We start from the raw sequence: 24,771 nt of genomic DNA on the forward strand, positions 1-24,771 counted from the left end.
TTCTACATATTCAATGGGGAGAAAATCGAAAATTTTAAATGAAACACCCCATTTTTTATTAGCCTACACGAAAGGGAATTTAATTCTCTACAATTTATCTATAAACATTCCTATACCTATTTATTGTAGTTTCTCTCATATTCGTAAATTTATTAAAACATGCAGGAAACCGTTTGTATTTTTATTAGAAGGCCATGACATTTTGACAGTTTTTTGTTTAATATATTTATATTATTATTTGTACTATTAACTACGATTGATAATCTTTTAGTTTACTATCTTTTACTTACCAAAAATAGCAAACAGAAGATCAAATAAATTAAACTATTAAAACAAAAAGTTAATGATAAAAATTAGATTTCAATAAAAATATAAATTTGTTATAAAATTGAATTTGGAAATGCAATAAAACACGGTAAAATATTTATTTCGTTGTCTTCATCACTGCTGACCGGAAATATGCGATTTCTTTTGGTCTCGATATATCCAGAACTAAGAAATTCTTTATCAATTTTTTGAAATTTTTCCTTGTGATGGGCGTTAGGTTTGTTAGGCATCTCTCATTAAGTGTTGGACACGTCCTGTCCAAAAGTTTATTACATTCGCCATCAATACAAAATAAATTTCAAATATCGGCGTTGGAATATCATGATTTTTTTACCATGATGTTCAATGACTTACACCCGTCGTCAAATGTAACTAATGACAACAATAATACAAACATGGACCAAAAACTGTCAAAAATCCATAGCTTTCTAATAAACCACCTGGATTTCGTGCATGTTTTAATAAATTTCGCAATATGAGGCAAACTACAATAAATAGGTATGAGAATGTTTATAGATAATTTGTAGAGAATTAAATTCTCTTCCTAATAGGCTAAAAAAATATATATATCCATTTAAAATTTTCGACTTTCTCGCCATTGAATATGGAGAAACAGTAATTCAATTTTTGACCACCCTGTATAAGATACTCCGATACAACAAATGACAATCTATTTGACAACATCTGAAGAGTAATCGTGCCAACGTAGATCTTTTTGAATGAACGTTGGCTGAGATATGAAGTTTTAAAGAGCATGTTGAAATTTACCAAAAAAAGCTTAAAACCAAAATAACTCGAAAACGAAAAACGCTAGGTACCAATAACTTTTATCAAAGTCAACCTATTTTTTTACGTACAATTAAACGGTGTAATAAAAACTATATCATTCCATTTAAAATAGCGGAGTTATGGTGTACTTCCGGTAGACCGGAAGTGGCGGCCATCTTGAAAATATTTTAGATCGAAAGTTCCGAATGAACAACCCATGCTACCAAAATTTCAAATCTCTACGAATAGTGGAAGATGAAAAAGTTCTCACGAACCAGTTACGTGAGACACCCTGTATTTATTAAGCCGAGGTTACTTGCGGACGAGGCGCTACATTGATACCATATGATACTAAACTATACAATTTTCAAGAAAATATATTAATTAAGCCGAGGCCGCTTACGGCCGAGGCACTACATTGGTGCCATTTTGATACAAAGGTATATCATTTTCAATGGTTTATATACTAATTAAGCCGAGGTCGCTTGCGGGCGAGGCGCTACATTGATCTCATATCTATACAAATCTACTCAATTGTCAGGAATATATTTTTTCTAATAAAGCCGAGGTCGCTTGCGGGCGAGGCGCTACATTAATATAAAACTATACAATTTTCAAGAAAATATATTATATTAATTAAGCCGAGGTCGCTTGCGGCCGAGGCACTACATTGGTGCCATTGTAATACAAAGCTATACCATTTTCAATGGTTTATACATTAATTAAGCCGAGGTCGCTTGCGGGCGAGGCGCTACATTGAATACAAATCTACTCAATTGTCAGGAATATATTTTTCCATATAAAGCCGAGGTTACTTGCGGGCGAGGCGCTACATTGATATAAAACTATACAATTTTCAAGAAAATATATTATATTAATTAAACCGAGGTCGCTTGCGGCCGAAGCACTACATTGGTGCCATTGTAATACAAAGCTATACCATTTTCAATGGTTTATACACTAATTAAGCCGAGGTCGCTTGCGGGCGAGGCGCTACATTGAATACAAATCTACTCAATTGTCAGGAATATATTTTTCCATATAAAGCCGAGGTTACTTGCGAGCGAGGCGTCACATTGATACCATATTGATACTAAACTATACAATTTTCAAGAAAATATATTATATTAATTAAGCCGAGGTCGCTTGCGGCCGAGGCACTACATTGGTGCCATTGTAATACAAAGCTATACCATTTTCAATGGTTTATACACTAATTAAGCCGAGGTCGCTTGCGGGCGAAGCGCTACATTGAATACAAATCTACTCAATTGTCAGAAATATATTTTTCCATATAAAGCCGAGGTTACTTGCGAGCGAGGCGTTACATTGATACCGTATTGATACTAAACTATACAATTTTCAAGTAAATGTATTATATTAATTAAGCCGAGGCCGCTTGCGGCCGAGGCACTACATTGGTGCCATTTTGATACAAAGGTATATCATTTTCAATGGTTTATATACTAATTAAGCTGAGGTCGCTTGCGGGCGAGGCGCTACATTGATCTCATATCTATACAAATCTACTCATTTGTCAGGAATATATTTTTTCTAATAAAGCCGAGGTCACTTGCGGGCGAGGCGCTACATTGATATAAAACTATACAATTTTCAAGAAAATATATTATATTAATTAAACCGAGGTCGCTTGCGGCCGAGGCACTACATTGGTGCCATTGTAATACAAAGCTATACCATTTTCAATGGTTTATACACTAATTAAGCCGAGGTCGCTTACGGGCGAGGCGCTACATTGAATACAAATCTACTTAATTGTCAGGAATATATTTTTCCATATAAAGCCGAGGTTACTTGCGGGCGAGGCATTACATTGATACTAAACTATACAATTTTCAAGAAAATATGTTATATTAGTTAAGCCGAGGTCGCTTGCGGCCGAGGCACTACGTTGGTGCCATTTTGATACAAAGCTATACCATTTTCAATGGTTTATACACTAATTAAGCCGAGGTCGCTTGCGGGCGAGGCGCTACATTGAATACAAATCTACTCAATTGTCAGGAATATATTTTTTCTAATAAAGCCAAGGTTGCTTGCGGGCGAGGCGCTACATTGATATAAAACTATACAATTTTCAAGAAAATATATTATATTAATTAAACTGAGGTCGCTTGCGGCCGAAGCACTACATTGGTGCCATTGTAATACAAAGCTATACCATTTTCAATAGTTTATACACTAATTAAGCGGAGGTCGCTTGCGGGCGAGGCGCTATATTGAATACAAATCTACTCAATTGTCAGGAATATATTTTTCCATATAAAGCCGAGGTTACTGCGTCTGTGAAGTTAGCACCTCATTTTTTTAAAACTTCAAATTTCTCTTGAGTTCCCATTGCACCCCATTGAGTTCTATAGTTCTCTACCATTTTTATTAAAAGTTCCGCAAAAATAGGCAAAAACATCGATATCGACTTTTTGCGGTGCTAAGTTCACAAAACGAGATCTCAAAATTTGCAATAACTATTAAACGAATGCACGTATCTAAAAACTTTATTAAAATATCTTTTAGAACTCGTGAGGTGCTACCTAGAACTCCTATCAGAACTCCCGGAACTTTTCAAAATTTTCACCCCTCCGGGGCATTCAAAAATCTCAATGTGAACACTTGAAATCGCGCACAGCTTCTTAAATATTAGTTTTACGGCTTCGGGCCTTAATCATTTCCGTTAGAACTCGTGAGGTGCTACCTAGAACTCCTATCAGAACTCCCGGAACTTTTCAAAATTTTCACCCCTCCCGGACATTCATGAAATCTCAATGTGAACACTTGAAATAGCGCACAGTTTCTTAAATATTAGTTTTACGGCTTCGGGCCTTAATCATTTCCGTTAGAACTCGTGAGGTGCTACCCAGAACTCCTATCAGAACTCCCGGAACTTTTCAAAATTTTCACCCCTCCGGGACATTTACGAAATCTCAATGCGAACACATAAAATCGCGCACAGTTTCTTAAATATTAGTTTTACGGCTTCGAGCCTTAATCATTTTCGTTAGAACTCGTGAGGTGCTACCTAGAACTCCTATCAGAACTCCCGGAACTTTTCAAAATTTTCACCCCTCCGGGACATTTACGAAATCTCAATGTGAACACATAAAATCGCGCACAGTTTCTTAAATATTAGTTTTACGGCTTCGAGCCTTAATCATTTTCGTTAGAACTCGTGAGGTGCTACCCAGAACTCCTATCAGAACTCCCGGAACTTTTCAAAATTTTCACCCCTCCGGGATATTCATGAAATCTCAATGTGAACACTTGAAATCGCGCACAGTTTCTTAAATATTAGTTTTACGGCTTCGAGCCTTAATCATTTTCGTTAGAACTCGTCAGGTGTTACCCAGAACTCCTATCAGAACTCCCAGAACTTTTCAAAATTTTCACCCCTCCGAGACATTTACGAAATCTCAATGTGAACACTTGAAATTGACACAGTTTCTTAAATATTAGTTTTACGGCTTCGAGCCTTAATCATTTCCGTTAGAACTCGTGTGGTGCTACCCAGAACTTCTATCAGAACTCCCGAAACTTTTCAAAATTTTCACCCCTCCGGGACATTTACGAAATCTCAATGTGAACACTTAAAATCGCGCACAGTTTCTTAAATATTAGTTTTACGGCTTCGGGCCTTAATCATTTTCGTTAGAACTCGTGAGGTGCTACCTAGAACTCTTATCAGAACTCCCGGAATTTTTCAAAATTTTCACCCCTCCGGGACATTTACGAAATCTCAATGTGAACACTTGAAATTGACACAGTTTCTTAAATATTAGTTTTACGGCTTCGGGCCTTAATCATTTTTGTTAGAACTCGTGAGGTGCTACCCAGAACTAGTATTTCTTAAATGTTAATATTTAGATTGTCAATGTTAGATGAAAATAAACCGAAACATTTAAGAAATAGGAGTTCTGGGTAGCACCTCACGAGTTCTAACGAAAATGATTAAGGCCCGAAGCCGTAAAACTAATATTTAAGAAACTGTGCCAATTCTGGCAGGAGTTCTGAATAGCACCTCACGAGTTCTAAAAGATATTTTAATAAAGTTTTTAGATACGTGCATTCGTTTAATAGTTATTGCAAATTTTGTGATCTCGTTTTGTGAACTTAGCACCCCAAAAAGTCGATATCGATGTTTTTGCCTATTTTTGCGAAACTTTTAATAAAAATGGTAGAGAACTATAGAACTCAATGGGGTGCAATGGGAACTCAAGAGAAATTTGAAGTGTTAAAAAAATGAGGTGCTAACTTCACAGACGTGAGGTTACTTGCGGGCGAGGCATTACATTGATACCATATTGATACTAAACTATACAATTTTCAAGAAAATATGTTATATTAATTAAGCCGAGGTCGCTTGCGGCCGAGACACTACGTTGGTGCCATTTTGATACAAAGTTATACCATTTTCAATGGTTTATACAGTATGGTATACAGAATGATTCACATAAGAATCGACACAGAGCAGGGACATGTAGAGGACAATAAATTAAGATGATTTAACGTAACTTATCTCTATACTAAGTTGTATCCCTGAGGAGTTATAGGCCTTCAAAGTTGACTCTTAAATTTTTAAAACATTGAATATCTTTGTAATATATTAAGCTAGAAAAATCAAATTTGGTATACGTTATGAGTTTAAATCAAGTTTTTAAATAGAAAAATGTAGACGTATTAAAAAGTTCTAATGCAAAGCGTTATGGAGTTAATTTTATAAAAATTTGGGTTATAAAAATCGTCAAAAAATGGCAAGATACAAAAGTTTTAGCGTTTTTTCAAAATCTATTACAATAAACACAAATTAAGTATACAGGGTCAGTCAAAAAGTTTTGACGAAACCAAGTTATGTTTTCTTTAATGGAACACCTGTATATTATTCCATTTCGATTCATCTCGAAATTCTAAACAAAATTCATGTAACACATCGTAAACCTAAACTTAATCGTTTTCGAAATATTCAACTTTGACAATCGCTCTTATAAATTACACAAACATATTTCTGTCGATTATGTTCATAATTCCTTAAGGTACCTACCTTCGAAAGTTTGAAAGCAGAGACATAACACATATCAAAAATACAAATATAGTTATATAAAAAAAAATAAAAAAAAGATAATGTAAATAATTAAATTCGTAAATTTTTAAAAGCTCGATATCTGGAAAACGGTTACGTTTAGGTGTATGAATTACTAGATGAACTGAAATATGGAATAATATACATTAAAGAAACCGTAACTTTGTTTCGTCCTAATTTTTTGACTGACCCTGTATACTTAATTTATTATTAATTTACACTAAGACTTTTGTATCTTAACATTTTTCGCTAACTATCTTATTTTAAGAGATAATTGGCCGTTTCCATAGATATAAGCGACCCTGTATATTAATTAAGTCGAGGTCGCTTGCGAGCGAGGCGCTATATCGATGCCATATACAGTGTGTCCCCGGATTGTGTCCCCGTAAGGTATAATTGACGATAAATTTTTGAATTCAAATAAAATTCGGCATATCGCTATAATTTAACATAACAAACATTTTATCTTAATCAAGTTTTGTTGTACATTGCTCAGAAAGACCACTTTACCTGCAACGGTTAACAAACTTCTTGCGTTAACTTTGGTACTTTGATTATACCTTACGGGGACACACTGCAGACACAAAGGTATACAATTTTTAATAATTTATATACCAATATATGAATACTATACAAAAAAAACATGCTACATTGATACAATATTGATACAAAAGAAAAGTATACCATTTTCAAGAATATACAGGCTGTCTCTGTAAGTCGTGCTGTAATTTTAATTACAAATACTTGAGTTAAAACGATGACGATTCTTATAAAAGTTTTTAGTCTAAACCCATAAAAGGTTAAGATATGAGCCTTCAAAATTAAGAAATGTTTAAATATTTTCAATATGGTTTGTCGTAGAAAAATTAAATTTGGAAATTAATACAATATCATTATAAAAAATCGTTTTTGAAAATATGCAACCACGAGATCAATGCTATACAGGTGTTCACAAAGAATATTTCCTCAAAACTTTTTTATTATGTAAAACCTTACATTTTCCAACTGATTCTAAAAACCCATTTCATTCTAAAATTATTTGTACTCTTAGATATTTTTGATTAGACGAGTTAATCTCAAAATGATACAACCTCGATTTTGAAATGTTTTCATTAATCGTAGGTGCCTATGAAAACAAATTGTAAGTAAAGCAACGACATAATGAAAAAGTTTTAAAGAATAAACTTTGCGAACACCTTATTTTTAAAACAGATTTTAAACGATTTCTTATGATAACATTATTTGCCAAATTTACGACAAACCATATTAAAAATATTTTGAAAGTTCATATCTTAACCTTTACCGACTTTTAGAAACACCCTGTGTATATAAGGATAAGTTATTAACATCCAGGCGATCGATAGTTACTAAATCGTTTGAGAAAGATAAAAAGTTTTATACCAAACCACTTTCTATAACGTACAATTATTTTCCTGTATACAGGGTGTTGCATTTAGGCGTAACGGCAAGTAAGTAATTTTTTTTTACATGAAACAACCTGTATATTTTATTATATATTAGCTTTATCCCAACTTGTTTAAGATTTAAATTTTTACGATACAATTTATTAATAAATTGCCAAAAATATATATGCGTCATATACAATAGCTAAAATACAAAGACAGAATTTTTAAGAGTGAATTTTTTAAAGAGTGAATCTCTGAATGGTCTCAAAGTCGGATTAACCTTGAGTTTTTTTCGATTCTTTTCGTGGAGGGGTGACTAATTTAAGGGGACCTTTTGGGTCCTCGTAAATCAACCGTTTGGCGTGTGGACAACTCTTGCCATTACGATATACAAATAGCATCAACCTATAGTTTATATTTAGAAATTGTTTTCTACTATTCTCAATAACCCAACTTCACTCTTATTCCATAAATAAAAAAAAACTTTAACAAATTATAGAAAAAATTCAAAATGTAAGAGAAAAGAGATTTCTTTCCCATGAGATCCCCTACAATACCATAACTTAAAAAGGAAATATAAACGCTTTTGTAATCACCCAACTAGAACATTTTAAATTATGCATTTCTCTCACAAGCTATAATACGTAGCAATCTAAATTGGTGTACTTTTTCTTTCCCCGCGGTGTAATGAGATAAATTTGAAATATAAAATCTAAAATGAAAAAGAGTCTTTGCTGCGATATGAAAGTTTATTTCCGTCCCCGTCTCGTTAAATGTGCAACGTCGAAACGCGTCTCCATCTCCAAGTGTGCCAAGCGGGTCACTAGAGAAGAGACACTACTCTTTTAATTGGACGCCCGCGGGCGGGACGCGAAGAGACGACGACAACGACAATAACAAAAAGAGAGAAGAGTAATGCTGTCTTGCAGAGAGAAAAGCCAGCAACAAAATCGGGTTGGGAGAGGTCGGAATTCGACTGCTGGCAGTTCGTCGTCGCGCAGGAACTGGTCCTGCTAAGGCAATCGCTACTAAGGCAAAGTGCCAAAGACGACTCCCTACCCGGGAAGAAGGATGAAACTCTCTTTCTTAAAAGTACCTTCGACGATGACCTTGGTTAAAGGCTAAACACCTGCCTTTCCATTTGTAAATCAGAATAATTTTTTTTTCCAATCGTGAATCTCAAAATTTGCTAAGATTTTATTGATAATTTTTGGAATCACAAATAAATTTGAATTTTTAGCCTTTAATCCAATTCAATTAAGGATTGGTATTGTTTCAATAAATAATGTTTTTAAAAAGTAACTAGAAAAAATTTAAATAAAGTAGCGCCACTTGTATATGTGAGATTATCAATGTGATCATGAGTAAGAAATTGTAGAGTAACTAGAATCTGGTGATTTTTAAAAAGTTACTTTTCATGTACCAACCTAATTTTTTTCCCCCCAGATTTAGGTTGGTTACTTTAGCATGACGTATAAGAAGTCTCATTCTTATACTACTTGATTTGGCCCTATTTTTGTACTTGAGTGGCACTTTGTTGGAAGTTGAGATGTACATTTTGTGACCCTAAGCATTTTGTACATTGGGATTTTGCTGTGTATTGATCAATGTAGTGTGAAAATTCGTATCATTTATTAAATTGTATCGAGAATCAAGCATTATCTAGTTTAAATCAAGTGTGTATAATCCTTTAAATACGGTATCTTGTTTTCTGGAAGCAATGTCTAGTCTTCTACAAATTGTATATAATGTTGTCAAGCAGTATTTGGTCTTCTGCAAGCAGTATATAATCTATTTCAAGCAGTATCTAGTATTCATTAAGCTCCGAAGTATGTATAATCCTTTGCATACAGTATCTAGTTTTCTGGAAGCAATATGTAGTCTTCTATAAACTATATGTAATGTTGTAGTAGCGATATATAGTTTATTTCAAGCAGTATCTAGTCTTCATTAAGCTCTGAAGTATGTATAATCTTCTGCATACGGTATCTTGTTTTCTGGAAGCAATGTCTAGTCTTCTACAAACTGTATATAGTGTTGTCAAGCAGTATTTGGTCTTCTGCAAGCAGTATATAGTCTATTTCAAGCAGTATCTAGTATTCATTAAGCTCCGAAGTATGTATAATCCTTTGCATACAGTATCTAGTTTTCTGGAAGCAATATCTAGTCTTCTATAAACTGTATATAATGTTGTAGTAGCAGTATATAGTTTATTTCAAGCAGTATCTAGTCTCCGTCATGCTCCGAACTGTGTATAATCCTCTGCAACAGTTTCTAATTCTTTACAAACAATATCTAGTCTTCTACAAACTATATATAATCTTCTGTTAGCAATATGTGGTCTTCTGCAAGCAGTATATAGTCTATTTCAAGCAGTATCTAGTCTTCATTAAGCTCTGAAGTATGTATAATCTTCTGCATACGGTATTTTGTTTTCTGGAAGCAATGTCTAGTCTTCAACAAACTGTATATAGTATTGTCAAGCAGTATTTGGTCTTCTGCAAGCAGTATATAGTCTATTTCAAGCAGTATCTAGTATTCATTAAGCTCCGAAGTATGTATAATCCTTTGCATACAGTATCTAGTTTTCTGGAAGCAATATCTAGTCTTCTATAAACTGTATGTAATGTTGTAGTAGCGATATATAGTCTATTTCAAGCAGTATCTAGTCTTCATTAAGCTCTGAAGTATGTATAATCTTCTGCATACGGTATCTTGTTTTCTAGAAGCAATGCCTAGTCTTCTACAAACTATATATAATCTTCTGTTAGCAATATGTGGTCTTCTGCAAGCAGTATGTAGTCTATTTCAAGCAGTATCTAGTCTTCATTAAGCTCTGAAGTATGTATAATCCTCTGCATACGGTATCTTGTTTTCTGGAAGCAATGGCTAGTCTTCTACAAACTGTATATAGTATTGTCAAGCAGTATTTGGTCTTCTGCAAGCAGTATATAGTCTATTTCAAGCAGTATCTAGTATTCATTAAGCCCCGAAGTATGTATAATCCTTTGCATACAGTATCTAGTTTTCTGGAAGCAATATCTAGTCTTCTATAAACTGTATATAATGTTGTAGTAGCAGTATATAGTTTATTTCAAGCAATATCTAGTCTCCGTCATGCTCCGAACTGTGTATAATCCTCTGCAACAGTTTCTAATTCTTTGCAAACAATATCTAGTCTTCTACAAACTATATATAATCTTCTGTTAGCAATATGTGGTCTTCTGCAAGCAGTATATAGTCTATTTCAAGCAATATCTAGTCTTCATTAAGCTCTGAAGTATGTATAATCTTCTGCATACGGTATCTTGTTTTCTAGAAGCAATGTCTAGTCTTCTACAAACTGTATATAGTGTTATCAAGCAGTATTTGGTCTTCTGCAAGCAGTATATAGTCTATTTCAAGCTGTATCTAGTATTCATTAAGCCCCGAAGTATGTATAATCCTTTGCATACAGTATCTAGTTTTCTGGAAGCAATATCTAGTCTTCTATAAACTGTATATAATGTTGTAGTAGCAGTATATAGTTTATTTCAAGCAGTATCTAGTCTCCGTCATGCTCCGAACTGTGTATAATCCTCTGCAACAGTTTCTAATTCTTTACAAACAATATCTAGTCTTCTACAAACTATATATAATCTTCTGTTAGCAATATGTGGTCTTCTGCAAGCAGTATATAGTCTATTTCAAGCAGTATCTAGTCTTCATTAACCTCTGAAGTATGTATAATCTTCTGCATACGGTATCTTATTTTCTGGAAGCAATGTCTAGTCTTCTACAAACTGTATATAGTGTTGTCAAGCAGTATTTGGTCTTCTGCAAGCAGTGTATAGTCTATTTCAAGCAGTATCTAGTATTCATTAAGCTCCGAAGTATGTAGAATCCTTTGCATACAGTATCTAGTTTTCTGGAAGCAATATGTAGTCTTCTATAAACTGTATGTAATGTTGTAGTAGCAGTATATAGTCTATTTCAAGCAGTATCTAGTATTCATTAAGCTCCGAAGTATGTATAATCCTTTGCATACAGTATCTAGTTTTCTGGAAGCAATATCTAGTCTTCTATAAACTGTATGTAATGTTGTAGTAGCAATATATAGTCTATTTCAAGCAGTATCTAGTCTCCGTCATGCTCCGAACTGTGTATAATCCTCTGCAACAGTTTCTAATTCTTTGCAAACAATATCTAGTCTTCTACAAACTATATATAATCTTCTGTTAGCAATATGTGGTCTTCTGCAAGCAGTATATAGTCTATTTCAAGCAGTATCTAGTCTTCATTAACCTCTGAAGTATGTATAATCGTCTGCATACGGTATCTTGTTTTCTGGAAGCAATGTCTAGTCTTCTACAAACTGTATATAGTGTTGTCAAGCAGTATTTGGTCTTCTGCAAGCAGTATATAGTCTATTTCAAGCAGTATCTAGTATTCATTAAGCTCTGAAGTATGTATAATCTTCTGCATACGGTATCTTGTTTTCTAGAAGCAATGTCTAGTCTTCTACAAACTGTATATAGTGTTGTCAAGCAGTATTTGGTCTTCTGCAAGCAGTATATAGTGTATTTCAAGCAGTATCTAGTCTTCATTAAGCTCTGAAGTATGTATAATCTTCTGCATACGGTATCTTGTTTTCTAGAAGCAATGTCTAGTCTTCTACAAACTGTATATAGTGTTGTCAAGCAGTATTTGGTCTTCTGCAAGCAGTATATAGTCTATTTCAAGCAGTATCTAGTATTCATTAAGCTCCGAAGTATGTATAATCCTTTGCATACAGTATCTAGTTTTCTGGAAGTTATATCTAGTCTTCTATAAACTGTATGTAATCTTGTAGTAGCAGTATATAGTCTATTTCAAGCAGTATCTAGTCTCCGTCATGTTCCGAACTGTGTATAATCCTCTGCAACAGTTTCTAATTCTTTGCAAACAATATCTAGTCTTCTACAAACTATATATAATCTTCTGTTAGCAATATGTGGTCTTCTGCAAGCAGTATATAGTGTATTTCAAGCAGTATCTAGTATTCATTAAGCTCTGAAGTATGTATAATCCTCTGCATACGGTATCTTGTGTTCTGGAAGCAATGTCTAGTCTTCTACAAACTATATATAGTGTTGTCAAGCAGTATTTGGTCTTCTGCAAGCAGTATATAGTCTATTTCAAGCAGTATCTAGTATTCATTAAGCTCCGAAGTATGTATAATCCTTTGCATACAGTATCTAGTTTTCTGGAAGTTATATCTAGTCTTCTATAAACTGTATGTAATCTTGTAGTAGCAGTATATAGTCTATTTCAAGCAGTATCTAGTATTCATTAAGCTCCGAAGTATGTAGAATCCTTTGCATACAGTATCTAGTTTTCTGGAAGCAATATGTAGTCTTCTATAAACTGTATGTAATGTTGTAGTAGCAGTATATAGTCTATTTCAAGCAGTATCTAGTATTCATTAAGCTCCGAAGTATGTATAATCCTTTGCATACAGTATCTAGTTTTCTGGAAGCAATATCTAGTCTTCTATAAACTGTATGTAATCTTGTAGTAGCAGTATATAGTCTATTTCAAGCAGTATCTAGTCTCCGTCATGTTCCGAACTGTGTATAATCCTCTGCAACAGTTTCTAATTCTTTGCAAACAATATCTAGTCTTCTACAAACTATATATAATCTTCTGTTAGCAATATGTGGTCTTCTGCAAGCAGTATATAGTGTATTTCAAGCAGTATCTAGTATTCATTAAGCTCTGAAGTATGTATAATCCTCTGCATACGGTATCTTGTGTTCTGGAAGCAATGTCTAGTCTTCTACAAACTATATATAGTGTTGTCAAGCAGTATTTGGTCTTCTGCAAGCAGTATATAGTCTATTTCAAGCAGTATCTAGTATTCATTAAGCTCCGAAGTATGTATAATCCTTTGCATACAGTATCTAGTTTTCTGGAAGCAATATCTAGTCTTCTATAAACTGTAAGTAATGTTGTAGTAGCAATATATAGTCTATTTCAAGCAGTATCTAGTCTCCGTCATGCTCCGAACTGTGTATAATCCTCTGCAACAGTTTCTAATTCTTTGCAAACAATATCTAGTCTTCTACAAACTATATATAATCTTCTGTTAGCAATATGTGGTCTTCTGCAAGCAGTATATAGTCTATTTCAAGCAGTATCTAGTCTTCATTAAGCTCTGAAGTATGTATTATCTTCTGCATACGGTATCTTGTTTTCTGGAAGCAATGTCTAGTCTTCTACAAACTGTATATAGTGTTGTCAAGCAGTATTTGGTCTTCTGCAAGCAGTATATAGTCTATTTCAAGCAGTATCTAGTATTCATTAAGCCCCGAAGTATGTATAATCCTTTGCATACAGTATCTAGTTTTCTGGAAGCAATATCTAGTCTTCTATAAACTGTATATAATGTTGTAGTAGCAGTATATAGTTTATTTCAAGCAATATCTAGTCTCCGTCATGCTCCGAACTGTGTATAATCCTCTGCAACAGTTTCTAATTCTTTGCAAACAATATCTAGTCTTCTACAAACTATATATAATCTTCTGTTAGCAATATATGGTCTTCTGCAAGCAGTATATAGTCTATTTCAAGCAATATCTAGTCTTCATTAAGCTCTGAAGTATGTATAATCTTCTGCATACGGTATCTTGTTTTCTGGAAGCAATGTCTAGTCTTCTACAAACTATATATAGTGTTGCCAAGCAGTATTTGGTCTTCTGCAAGCAGTATATAATCTATTTCAAGCAGTATCTAGTATTCATTAAGCTCCGAAGTATGTATAATCCTTTGCATACAGTATCGAGTTTTCTGGAAGCAATATGTAGTCTTCTATAAACTGTATGTAATGTTGTAGTAGCAGTATATAGTGTATTTCAAGCAGTATCTAGTCTCCGTCATGCTCCGAACTGTGTATAATCCTCTGCAACAGTTTCTAATTCTTTGCAAACAATATCTAGTCTTCTACAAACTATATATAATCTTCTGTTAGCAATATGTGGTCTTCTGCAAGCAGTATATAGTCTATTTCAAGCAGTACTAGTCTTCATTAAGCTCTGAAGTATGTATAATCTTCTACATACGGTATCTTGTTTTCTGGAAGCAATGTCTAGTCTTCTACAAACTGTATATAGTATTGTCAAGCAGTATTTGGTCTTCTGCAAGCAGTATATAGTCTACTTCAAGCAGTATCTAGTATTCATTAAGCCCCGAAGTATGTATAATCCTTTGCATACAGTATCTAGTTTTCTGGAAGCAATATCTAGTCTTCTATAAACTGTATATAATGTTGTAGTAGCAGTATATAGTTTATTTCAAGCAGTATCTAGTCTCCGTCATGCTCCGAACTGTGTATAATCCTCTGCAACAGTTTCTAATTCTTTGCAAACAATATCTAGTCTTCTACAAACTATATATAATCTTCTGTTAGCAATAGGTGGTCTTCTGCAAGCAGTATATAGTCTATTTCAAGCAGTATCTAGTCTTCATTAAGCTCTGAAGTATGTATAATCCTCTGCATACAGTATCTCGTTTTCTGGAAGCAATATCTAGTCTTCTATAAACTGTATATAGTGTTGTCAAGCAGTATTTGGTCTTCTGCAAGCAGTATATAGTCTATTTCAAGTAGTATCTAGTATTCATTAAGCTCCGAAGTATGTATAATCCTTTGCATACAGTATCTAGTTTTCTGGAAGCTATATCTAGTCTTCTATAAACTGTATGTAATGTTGTAGTAGCAGTATATAGTCTATTTCAAGCAGTATCTAGTCTCCGTCATGCTCCGAACTGTGTATAATCCTCTGCAACAGTTTCTAATTCCTTGCAAACAATATCTAGTCTTCTACAAACTATATATAATCTTCTGTTAGCAATATCTGGTCTTCTGCAAGCAGTTTATAGTCTATTTCAAGCAGTATCTAGTATTCATTAAGCTCCGAAGTATGTATAATCCTTTGCATACAGTATCTAGTTTTCTGGAAGCAATATCTAGTCTTCTATAAACGGTAAGCAATGTTGTAGTAGCAATATATAGTCTATTTCAAGCAGTATCTAGTCTCCGTCATGCTCTGAACTGTGTATAATCCTCTGCAACAGTTTCTAATTCTTTGCAAACAATATCTAGTCTTCTACAAACTATATATAATCTTTTGTTAGCAATATCTGGTCTTCTGCAAGCAGTTTATAGTCTATTTCAAGCAGTATCTAGTATTCATTAAGCTCCGAAGTATGTATAATCCTTTGCATACAGTATCTAGTTTTCTGGAAGCAATATCTAGTCTTCTATAAACGGTAAGCAATGTTGTAGTAGTAATATATAGTCTATTTCAAGCAGTATCTAGTCTCCGTCATGCTCTGAACTGTGTATAATCCTCTGCAACAGTTTCTAATTCTTTGCAAACAATATCTAGTCTTCTACAAACTATATATAATCTTTTGTTAGCAATATGTGGTCTTCTGCAAGCAGTTTATAGTCTATTTCAAGCAGTATCTAGTATTAATTAAGCTCCGAAGTATGTATAATCCTTTGCATACAGTATCTAGTTTTCTGGAACCAATATCTAGTCTTCTATAAACTGTATATAATGTTGTAGTAGCAGTATTTGGTATTCTGGAAGCAGTATATAGTCTATTCCAAGCAATATCTAGTCTCCGTCATGTTCCGAACTGTGTATAATCCTCTGCAACAGTTTCTAATTCCTTGCAAACAATATCTAGTCTTCTACAAACTATATATAATCTTTTGTTAGCAATATCTGGTCTTCTGCAAGTTATATATAATCTATTTTAAGCAAAAAACTGCTTAAAAATAAAAAAATTGGGGTTGGTAGCCTTTCGTATCATTATTAACGTAATTATTACTGCAAGTTTTTAGTTTAGTAATAATTTAAATTTTAAATAAATAATTTCATTAGTTTTTCTAAAAATTAGTTATTTCTAAATTTGATAAAATTGAGGTTGGTAGCCCTTTCTATCATTTCGATTTTTTGACAGAAACGGTTTCTTTTCAAGTTTTAATTAATTTATTATTAATTTTCTAATTGTTAAGTGTTTTATATTGTTTGTTCTTCATAAATCGATTCTTTTTAGTAGCAACTCAGTAAGTAAATAGTTTTTATCGACTTGAAATTCTTTTCTAACATAACCTTGTTTTAATTAATTTTGGGTTGAGATTAAAATAAATTATCAAGATTTTTGGTTTTAATAACGTAACTATTACTTAAATTTTTTTAGTTTAGAAAAAATTTAAATTTTAAATAAATAATTTCATTAAAAATATTATATAGTTATTTTTAAATTTTATAAATTCAAGTTGGTAGCCCTTCCTATCATTACGATTTTTTGACAGAAACGGTTTCTTTTCAAGTTTTATTTAATTTATTATTAATTTTCTAGTTGTTAAGTGTTTTACATTGTTTATTCTTCATGAATCCTTTTTAGTTGCAACTTAGTAAGTAAATAGTTTTTATCGACTTGAAATTCTTTTCCAACATAACCTTGCTTTAATTAATCTTGGGTTGAGATTAAAATAAATTATCAAGATTTTTGGTTTTATTAACGTAATTATTACTTCAATTTTTTAATTTAGTAACAATTTAAATTTTAAACAAATAATTTCATTAAAAATGTTATATAGTTATTTTTAAATTTGATAAAATTCAAGTTGGTAGCCCTTCCTTTCATTTCAATTTTTTGACAGAAACGATTTCTTTTCAAGTTTTAACCAATGTATTATTAATTTTCTTATTGTTAAGTGATTTATATTGTTTGTTCTTCACGAATCGATCCCTTTTTAGTTGCAACTCAGTAAGTAAATAGTTTTTATCGACTTGAAATTCTTTTCTGAAATAATCTTTGCTTTAATTAATTTTGGGTTGAAATTAGCAAGATTTTGGTTCAATTTTTTAGTTTAATAATAATTTAAATTCGTTTCGATGTTTAGGAAAGAGGATGGGAATACAAACAAATAACAATAACGAGAGTTCCGGGTTATGGATTTGGGATCGCAGTATCCGGAGGCCGGGATAATCCGCATTTCGCATCGGGGGATCCCAGCATAGCCGTTAGCGACGTTTTGGCTTCTGGCCCAGCCGAAAGACTTCTTCAGTAAGTTTTCATCTTTAATTAATTCCTTAATTACGTAATCACCCAACATTTTCGTTTAATCCAGAGTAAACGATCGGATTATTTCTGTAAACGGCATCTCGTTACAAAACGTCGATTACGCCACCGCCGTTCAAGTCTTAAGAGATTCCGGAGACACGGTGATCTTAGTGGTTAAAAGAAGAATCGTTCAACACTCACACAGCGCTTCGTTCCCGGGGACTCCATTAGCCGCTTTAGGAATTAATCCTTTACCGCCGAAAGTTACTTTAACTAAAAATTCGAAAAAAGAAGGTAAAAAGGTTCAAATTCAAATAAATCTAATTCATTTTAATTTAATTTAAGATTTTGGAATAGTCCTTGGGTGCAAATTGTTCATAAAAGAAATCTCAGCAAAAGCCCGGGAGCAATTATTAAACACGAATCAAATGTTATCAGAAGGCGATTTCATCGTAAAATTAAACAACACTAATTGCAACGATTTGATGTCGTTGAAAGAGGCGAAAAAGATTATCGATGGTACGAAAGATAAACTTCATATAACTGTTAATCGGGATTTATCGTCAAATCAAAATGCGATTCATCAAATTCAAGGATCTTTAAGTACTACAGGTGATGATTTTTTGACTTCTGGGCAAAGTTATTCGAATCAAAACCTTTATGTTCAACCCCCGACGCGAAATCCAAATTTAAATAACGGTTTCGATGATAAAATGGATCTTCCAAGTGGCCCGAATTCCCTTAATGAAGATAAAAGTAATTTAGCACCTAGAGGGCGCCTTCGGGGACCTTTATCTCAAGACAATTTGAATCAACTTGATCGAAATAGTTATGGAAGATCAAAAGGGCGGGATGAACCTCCGAGACCACCCCCACCACGCCCTGAAGATTATTATAGTCGAGGGAGATTATATGATGAAGATCCAATTATTTTAAAAACTAAACAACAACCAATGTATTTTTAATTTTAATTAAATTTAATTTTGTATTATATAATTTTGATTTTAGCCCCGATGCAAGATTTATAACATTTCATAAAGAAGGTTCAGTTGGAATTCGATTAACCGGAGGAAATTTCGTTGGAATTTTCGTCACCGCGGTTCAACCCGGAAGTCCCGCTTCATTACAAGGCCTCCAACCCGGCGATAAAATCTTAAAAGTAAACGACATGGATATGTCGGGGGTTACCCGAGAAGAAGCGGTCCTATTTCTACTTAGTTTACAAGATCGAATCGAATTGATTGTGCAATATTGTAAAGAAGAATACGATTCTATCGTAGCATCCCAAAAAGGAGATAGCTTTTACATTAAAACTCACTTCCATTACGAAAATCCCGCGAAAGGGGAACTTTCGTTTAAATCTGGTGATATTTTCCATGTTATTGATACGCTTTATAACGGTGTTGTTGGATGTTGGCAAGTTTATAGGATCGGTACTCAATTTTTTTTGATTCTTTTAATCATTTTTAATAATTTTTAATGTTTTAGGTCCTAATAATCAAGAAATACAAAAAGGAATTGTCCCGAATAAATCCCGCGCGGAAGAATTGGCAACCGCGCAATTTAACGCCACTAAAAAGGAAATGTCAGCGAATGAATCGCGGGGTAACTTCTTTAGGAGACGAAGAAGTTCAAATAGACGATCTAAAAGTTTAGGAAAAGTAAAATTTTAATGTCTTAAGGAAGATATTGTTTTAAATGATTGGTTTTTTGTAGGAACATTGGGATGATATATTGTTCTCAGACACCGTTTCGAAATTCCCGGCTTACGAACGCGTCGTTTTGAAACATCCGGGTTTTACGAGACCCGTGATTTTGTTTGGGCCGATTGCTGATGTTGCTAGAGACAAATTGTTGAAGGATTTTCCGGATAAATTTATTTCTCCACGTAAGTAAAGTAACGATATTTAAACATATTTTATTAATAAATATAGGGTGAGTTATAACTAGGAAGAGATTTTCTTAAAAATGTTTTAATTTTTCTTAAATAACCATTAATAATCCAAACAAAGTTCTGGGAAACTTCGATTTTGTAAAATTGAGGTTGGTAGCCCTTCCTATCATTTCGATTTTTGACAGAAACGGTTTCTCTTCAAGTTTTAATTAATTTTCTAATTGTTAAGTATTTTGTATTGTTTATTCTTCATGAATCTATCCTTTTTAGCTGCAAAGTACTTAGTTTTTATCGACTTGATAAATAATTTTATTAATATTTCCCTAAAAATTAGTTATTTTCAAATTTGATAAAATTGAGGTTGGTAGCCCTTCCTATCATTTCGATTTTTTGACAGAAACGGTTTTTGTCAAGTTTTAATTAATTTATTATTAATTTTCTAATTGTTAAGTATTTTGTGTTGTTTATTCTTCATGAATCTATCCTTTTTAGCTGCAAAGTACTTAGTTTTTATCGACTTGACAAATAATTTTATTAATATTTCCCTAAAAATTAGTTATTTTCAAATTTGATAAAATTGAGGTTGGCTGCCCTTCCTATCATTTCGATTTTTTAACAAACGGTTTCTTTTCAAGTTTTAATTAACTTATTATTAATTTTCTAATTGTTGAGTATTTTATATTGTTTATTCTTCATGAATCGATCCTTTTTAGTTGCAACTCAGTAAGTAAATAGTTTTTATCGACTTGAAATTCTTTTCTAACATAACCTTGCTTTAATTAATCTTGGGTTGAGATTAAAACAAATTAGCAAGATTTTTGGTTTTATTAACGTAATTATTACTTAAATTTTTTAGTTTAATAATAATTTCAATTTTAATAAACAATTTCATTAATAATATTTCCCTAAAAAATAGTTATTTTCAAATTTGATAAAATTGAGGTTGGCAGCCCTTCCTATCATTTCGATTTTTTGACAGAAGAGGTTTCTTGTCAAGTTTTAATTAATTTATTATTAATTTTCTAATTGTTAAGTGTTTTATATTGTTTATTCTTCATAAATCGATTCTTTTTAGTTGCAACTCAGTAAGTAAATAGTTTTTATCGACTTGAAATTCTTTTCTGAAATAATCTTTGCTTTAATTAATCTTGGGTTGAGATTAAAACAAATTAGCAAGATTTTTGGTTTTATTAACGTAATTATTACTTCAATTTTTTAGTTTAATAACAATTTCAATTTTAAACAAATAATTTCATTAAAAATATTATATAGTTATTTTTAAATTTGATAAAATTGAGGTTGGTAGCCCTTCCTATCATTTCGATTTTTTGACAGAAGCGGTTTCTTGTCAAGTTTTAATTAATTTGTTATTAATTTTCTAATTGTTAAGTGTTTTATATCGTTTATTCTTCACGAATCGATCCTTTTTTAGTTACAACTCAGTAAGTAAACAGTTTTTATCGACTTTTCTAAAATAATCTTTGTTTTAATTAATCCTCATTTATTATTTTTTGCAAAATGAGGTTAAAATCAAGATTGATGTATTGATAGCTTAAAGCGGCCCTTACACGATCAATAGTATTGACAATACAACCATCAATCCTCGTGGTAAACAGTCTGAATACTTCACTACCTTACACGATCAATATTATTTTACATTACTTTTTTACAACGAGCAGACTTTTTCCAATTATGGATAATCGTACAAAAGGTTATGTGCTATTATTTTGACGCTTGGAACTACTCGTCGAGTGACACGTAATGAATATTCTAGTACTGTTGCGATGTTGATGATTTCAAGAACTACTTTTGAATCTATGAAAGTACCTTTAACAAACTATTACAGATAGTTGAACCATTTTAGAAAAGTCTTTGATGCGACAATCTTCTTCAATTCTTTTTTATAATTTGTTCGAAGACTGTTTATCTTTTTTTGACATCCTTTCTTTCGTTGGTCCCCGGCTTTATTCCCATTAGAAAAGATATGAGGCGGTCAAGAGTTGAATTTCTTTTCGCTTTGTTGGAATACATTGGGTTGGACGAATTCCACAGTTCTGGAGTCAATATGCTAAGGTATTGTCAATATTATTGATTGTGTAAGGGCCGCTTATGAGAAATAGAATAGAAATATTGTTAATAATAATACAAAATTATTTATTTATTAAAATTTTTAGAATTAGACAACAACACCGAAGAAAAAACCAAAAGCGGTTCAAACATAATCCGTTTATCGGCGATTCGAGAAGTAATCTCAACCGGAAAACACGCTTTATTGGATATAACACCAAACGCGGTGGAACGTTTAAATTATGCTCAATTATATCCCATTGTTGTATTTTTTAAAGCCGACGCTAAAATCGTAATTAAACAACTTCGACAAGGCTTACCTAAGTAAGTTATAAATTAATTTTTTCGCCTAATAATATTGATGTTTGTTATATTTATTTTTAGATCAGCCCATAAAAGTTCAAAAAAACTTTTAGAGCAATGTCAAAAACTCGATAAAGTTTGGAGTCACATTTTTTGTTCAACGGTAACGTTAAACGATAATTCGGATACTTGGTATCGAAAAATTCGGGAAATCATTGATAAGCAACAAACCGGAGCTGTTTGGATGAGCGAAACGAAGGTAAAAAAAATTAAAGACATCGCTAATTTCATTTTCGTAAATTTTTGGTGGTGGGTTAACAAATCCTTTCATTTCAGCTCAACTATGACATGTTTACGGATATTTATTTCCCATTCCTAACTTTAAAACCCCGAGCTAGATCACTTCCGGCTCATTACCGCGGTTCCCGTTCTTTAAAAACCCGTAGAATCAATCCGTGCGTTTCCATGTACAGTCCTTCGGAGTGCCCGATTCATCTTCAATCGATCGATTCTCAGAGTCGTTTAAGTTTGAACAGCGCCCCTTATCACCATCAATACCATTATCAACACGATCCCAACCCGTATTACAACCACAATCAGTCATACGCAAGTACTTTTTACAAATGTCGTGGTTTGCCTAAAACTAACGAATGTTTTAACGCTAATAATAATAATTATAACGATTTGGCTTTTATCAATACTAACCAAAAAACGTTTTTGGGTGCCGATAATAATAATGAATGCGAACATTATTATGATTATTTAAAACCGGTTGGGAAAGATGTTAATTTAAAGAAAAACGTTAATTTTGAGATTAATAATTTTAATTTTGAAAGGAAAAGGTTAGGTTATGAAAAATTGTATCCAGTTCCGATTAGATTTGATTTAAAATCACAAATTATTCATGAAGAATTGTATGGGGATATTTAAATTTGATTCAATAACACATTTTTCTTTACTTAATTAATAAACAAATACAAAATAATTCTTAATAACCGAAATCGTCAAGTTTGAAACATTTTAGTGAGGATAAATGATGTCTTATTTAAGTGTTGTTGTACGTTTAGTTCAATATCCAAGACATTAAATAAACGATTTTATTTAATATCGCCGAGGTCGCTTGAAAAATTAAATTGAAATCGTCACTTTTCTAGCGATTTCTAGTTATTTTTAAATTTGATAAATTTGAGGTTGGTAGCCCTTCCTATCATTTCGATTTTTTGACAGAAGATGTTTCTTGTCAAGTTTTAATTAATTTATTATTAATTTTCTAATTGTTAAGTGTTTTATATTGTTTATTCTTCATAAATCGATTCTTTTTAGTTGCAACTCAGTAAGTAAATAATTTTTATCGATTTGAAATTCTTTTCTAACATAACCTTGCTTTAATTAATCTTGGGTTGAGATTAAAACAAATTACCAAAACTGTTGGTTTTATTAACGTAATTATTACTTCAAGTTTTTAGTTTAATAATAATTTAAATTTTAAATAAACAATTTCACTAATAATATTTCCCCAAAAATTAGTTATTTTTAAATTTGATAAAATTGAGGTTGGTAGCCCTTCCTATCATTACGATTTTTTGACAGAAACGATTTCTTGTCAAGTTTTAATTAATTTGTTATTAATTTTCTAATTGTTAAGTGTTTGATATTGTTTATTCTTCACGAATCGGTCCTTTTTAGTTGCAACTCAGTAAGTAAATAGTTTTTACGACTTGAAATTCTTTTCTGACATAGTCTTGCTTTAATTAATTAATCTTGGGTTGAGATTAAAACAAATTACCAAGATTTTTGGTTTTATTAACGTAATTATTACTTCAATTTTTTAGTTTAATAACAATTTCAATTTTAAATAAATAATTTCATTAAAAATATTATATAGTTAATTTTAAATTTAATAAAATTCAAGTTGGTAGCCCTTCCTATCATTTCGATTTTTTGACAGAAACGGTTTCTTATCAAGTTTTAATTAATTTATTATTAATTTTCTAATTGTTAAGTGTTTTATATTGTTTATTCTTCATAAATCGATTCTTTTTAGTTGCAACTCAGTAAGTAAATAGTTTTTATCGACTTGATAAATAATTTTATTAATATTTCCCTAAAAATTAGTTATTTTTCTGACATAATCTTGCTTTAATTAATTAATCTTGGGTTGAGATTAAAACAAATTACCAAGATTTTTGGTTTTATTAACGTAATTATTACTTCAATTTTTTAGTTTAATAACAATTTCAATTTTAAATAAATAATTTCATTAAAAATATTATATAGTTAATTTTAAATTTAATAAAATTCAAGTTGGTAGCCCTTCCTATCATTTCGATTTTTTGACAGAAACAGTTTCTTATCAAGTTTTAATTAATTTATTATTAATTTTCTAATTGTTAAGTGTTTTATATTGTTTATTCTTCATAAATCGATTCTTTTTAGTTGCAACTCAGTAAGTAAATAGTTTTTATCGACTTGAAATTCTTTTCTAACATAACCTTGCTTTAATTAATCTTGGCTTAAGATTAAAACAAATTAGCAAGATTTTTGGTTTTATTAACGCAATTATTACTTCAATTTTTTAGTTTAATAACAATTTAAATTTTAAATAAATAATTTCATTAAAAATATTATATAGTTATTTTTAAATTTAATAAAATTGAGGTTGGTAGCGCTTCCTGTCATTTCGATTTTTTGACAGAAGCGATTTCGTGTCAAGTTTTAATTAATTATTAATTATTTAATTATTAAGTGCTTTATTATGTTTCTTTTTCACGAATCGATTCTTTTTAGTTGCAACTCAGTAAGTAAATAGTTTTTAT

General features: G+C 31.8%; 1 protein-coding gene across 7 annotated transcripts in view; it reads left to right on the top strand.

Annotated features, from left to right (window-relative positions):
- LOC111418376 (zonula occludens-like protein polychaetoid) overlaps positions 1–24,771 on the top strand; it is a 75,795-nt gene that overhangs the window by 21,705 nt on the left and 29,319 nt on the right. For 6 of the 7 annotated variants that reach the window (XM_071195731.1, XM_071195732.1, XM_071195738.1 and 3 more), the window contains exons 2-10: positions 17,531–17,694; positions 17,759–17,985; positions 18,037–18,646; positions 18,700–19,124; positions 19,180–19,352; positions 19,408–19,579; positions 21,760–21,976; positions 22,037–22,214; positions 22,292–22,561. In XM_071195731.1, coding sequence (XP_071051832.1) covers positions 17,531–17,694; positions 17,759–17,985; positions 18,037–18,646; positions 18,700–19,124; positions 19,180–19,352; positions 19,408–19,579; positions 21,760–21,976; positions 22,037–22,214; positions 22,292–22,561 — 2,436 coding nt within the window. The remainder of the gene's footprint in view (positions 1–17,530; positions 17,695–17,758; positions 17,986–18,036; positions 18,647–18,699; positions 19,125–19,179; positions 19,353–19,407; positions 19,580–21,759; positions 21,977–22,036; positions 22,215–22,291; positions 22,562–24,771) is intronic. The other variant, XM_071195736.1, reaches the window with a different exon arrangement.

Source organism: Onthophagus taurus, chromosome 5 (genome assembly GCF_036711975.1).
Source record: "Onthophagus taurus isolate NC chromosome 5, IU_Otau_3.0, whole genome shotgun sequence".
In the NCBI taxonomy this organism is placed as follows: Eukaryota; Metazoa; Arthropoda; class Insecta; order Coleoptera; family Scarabaeidae; genus Onthophagus; species Onthophagus taurus.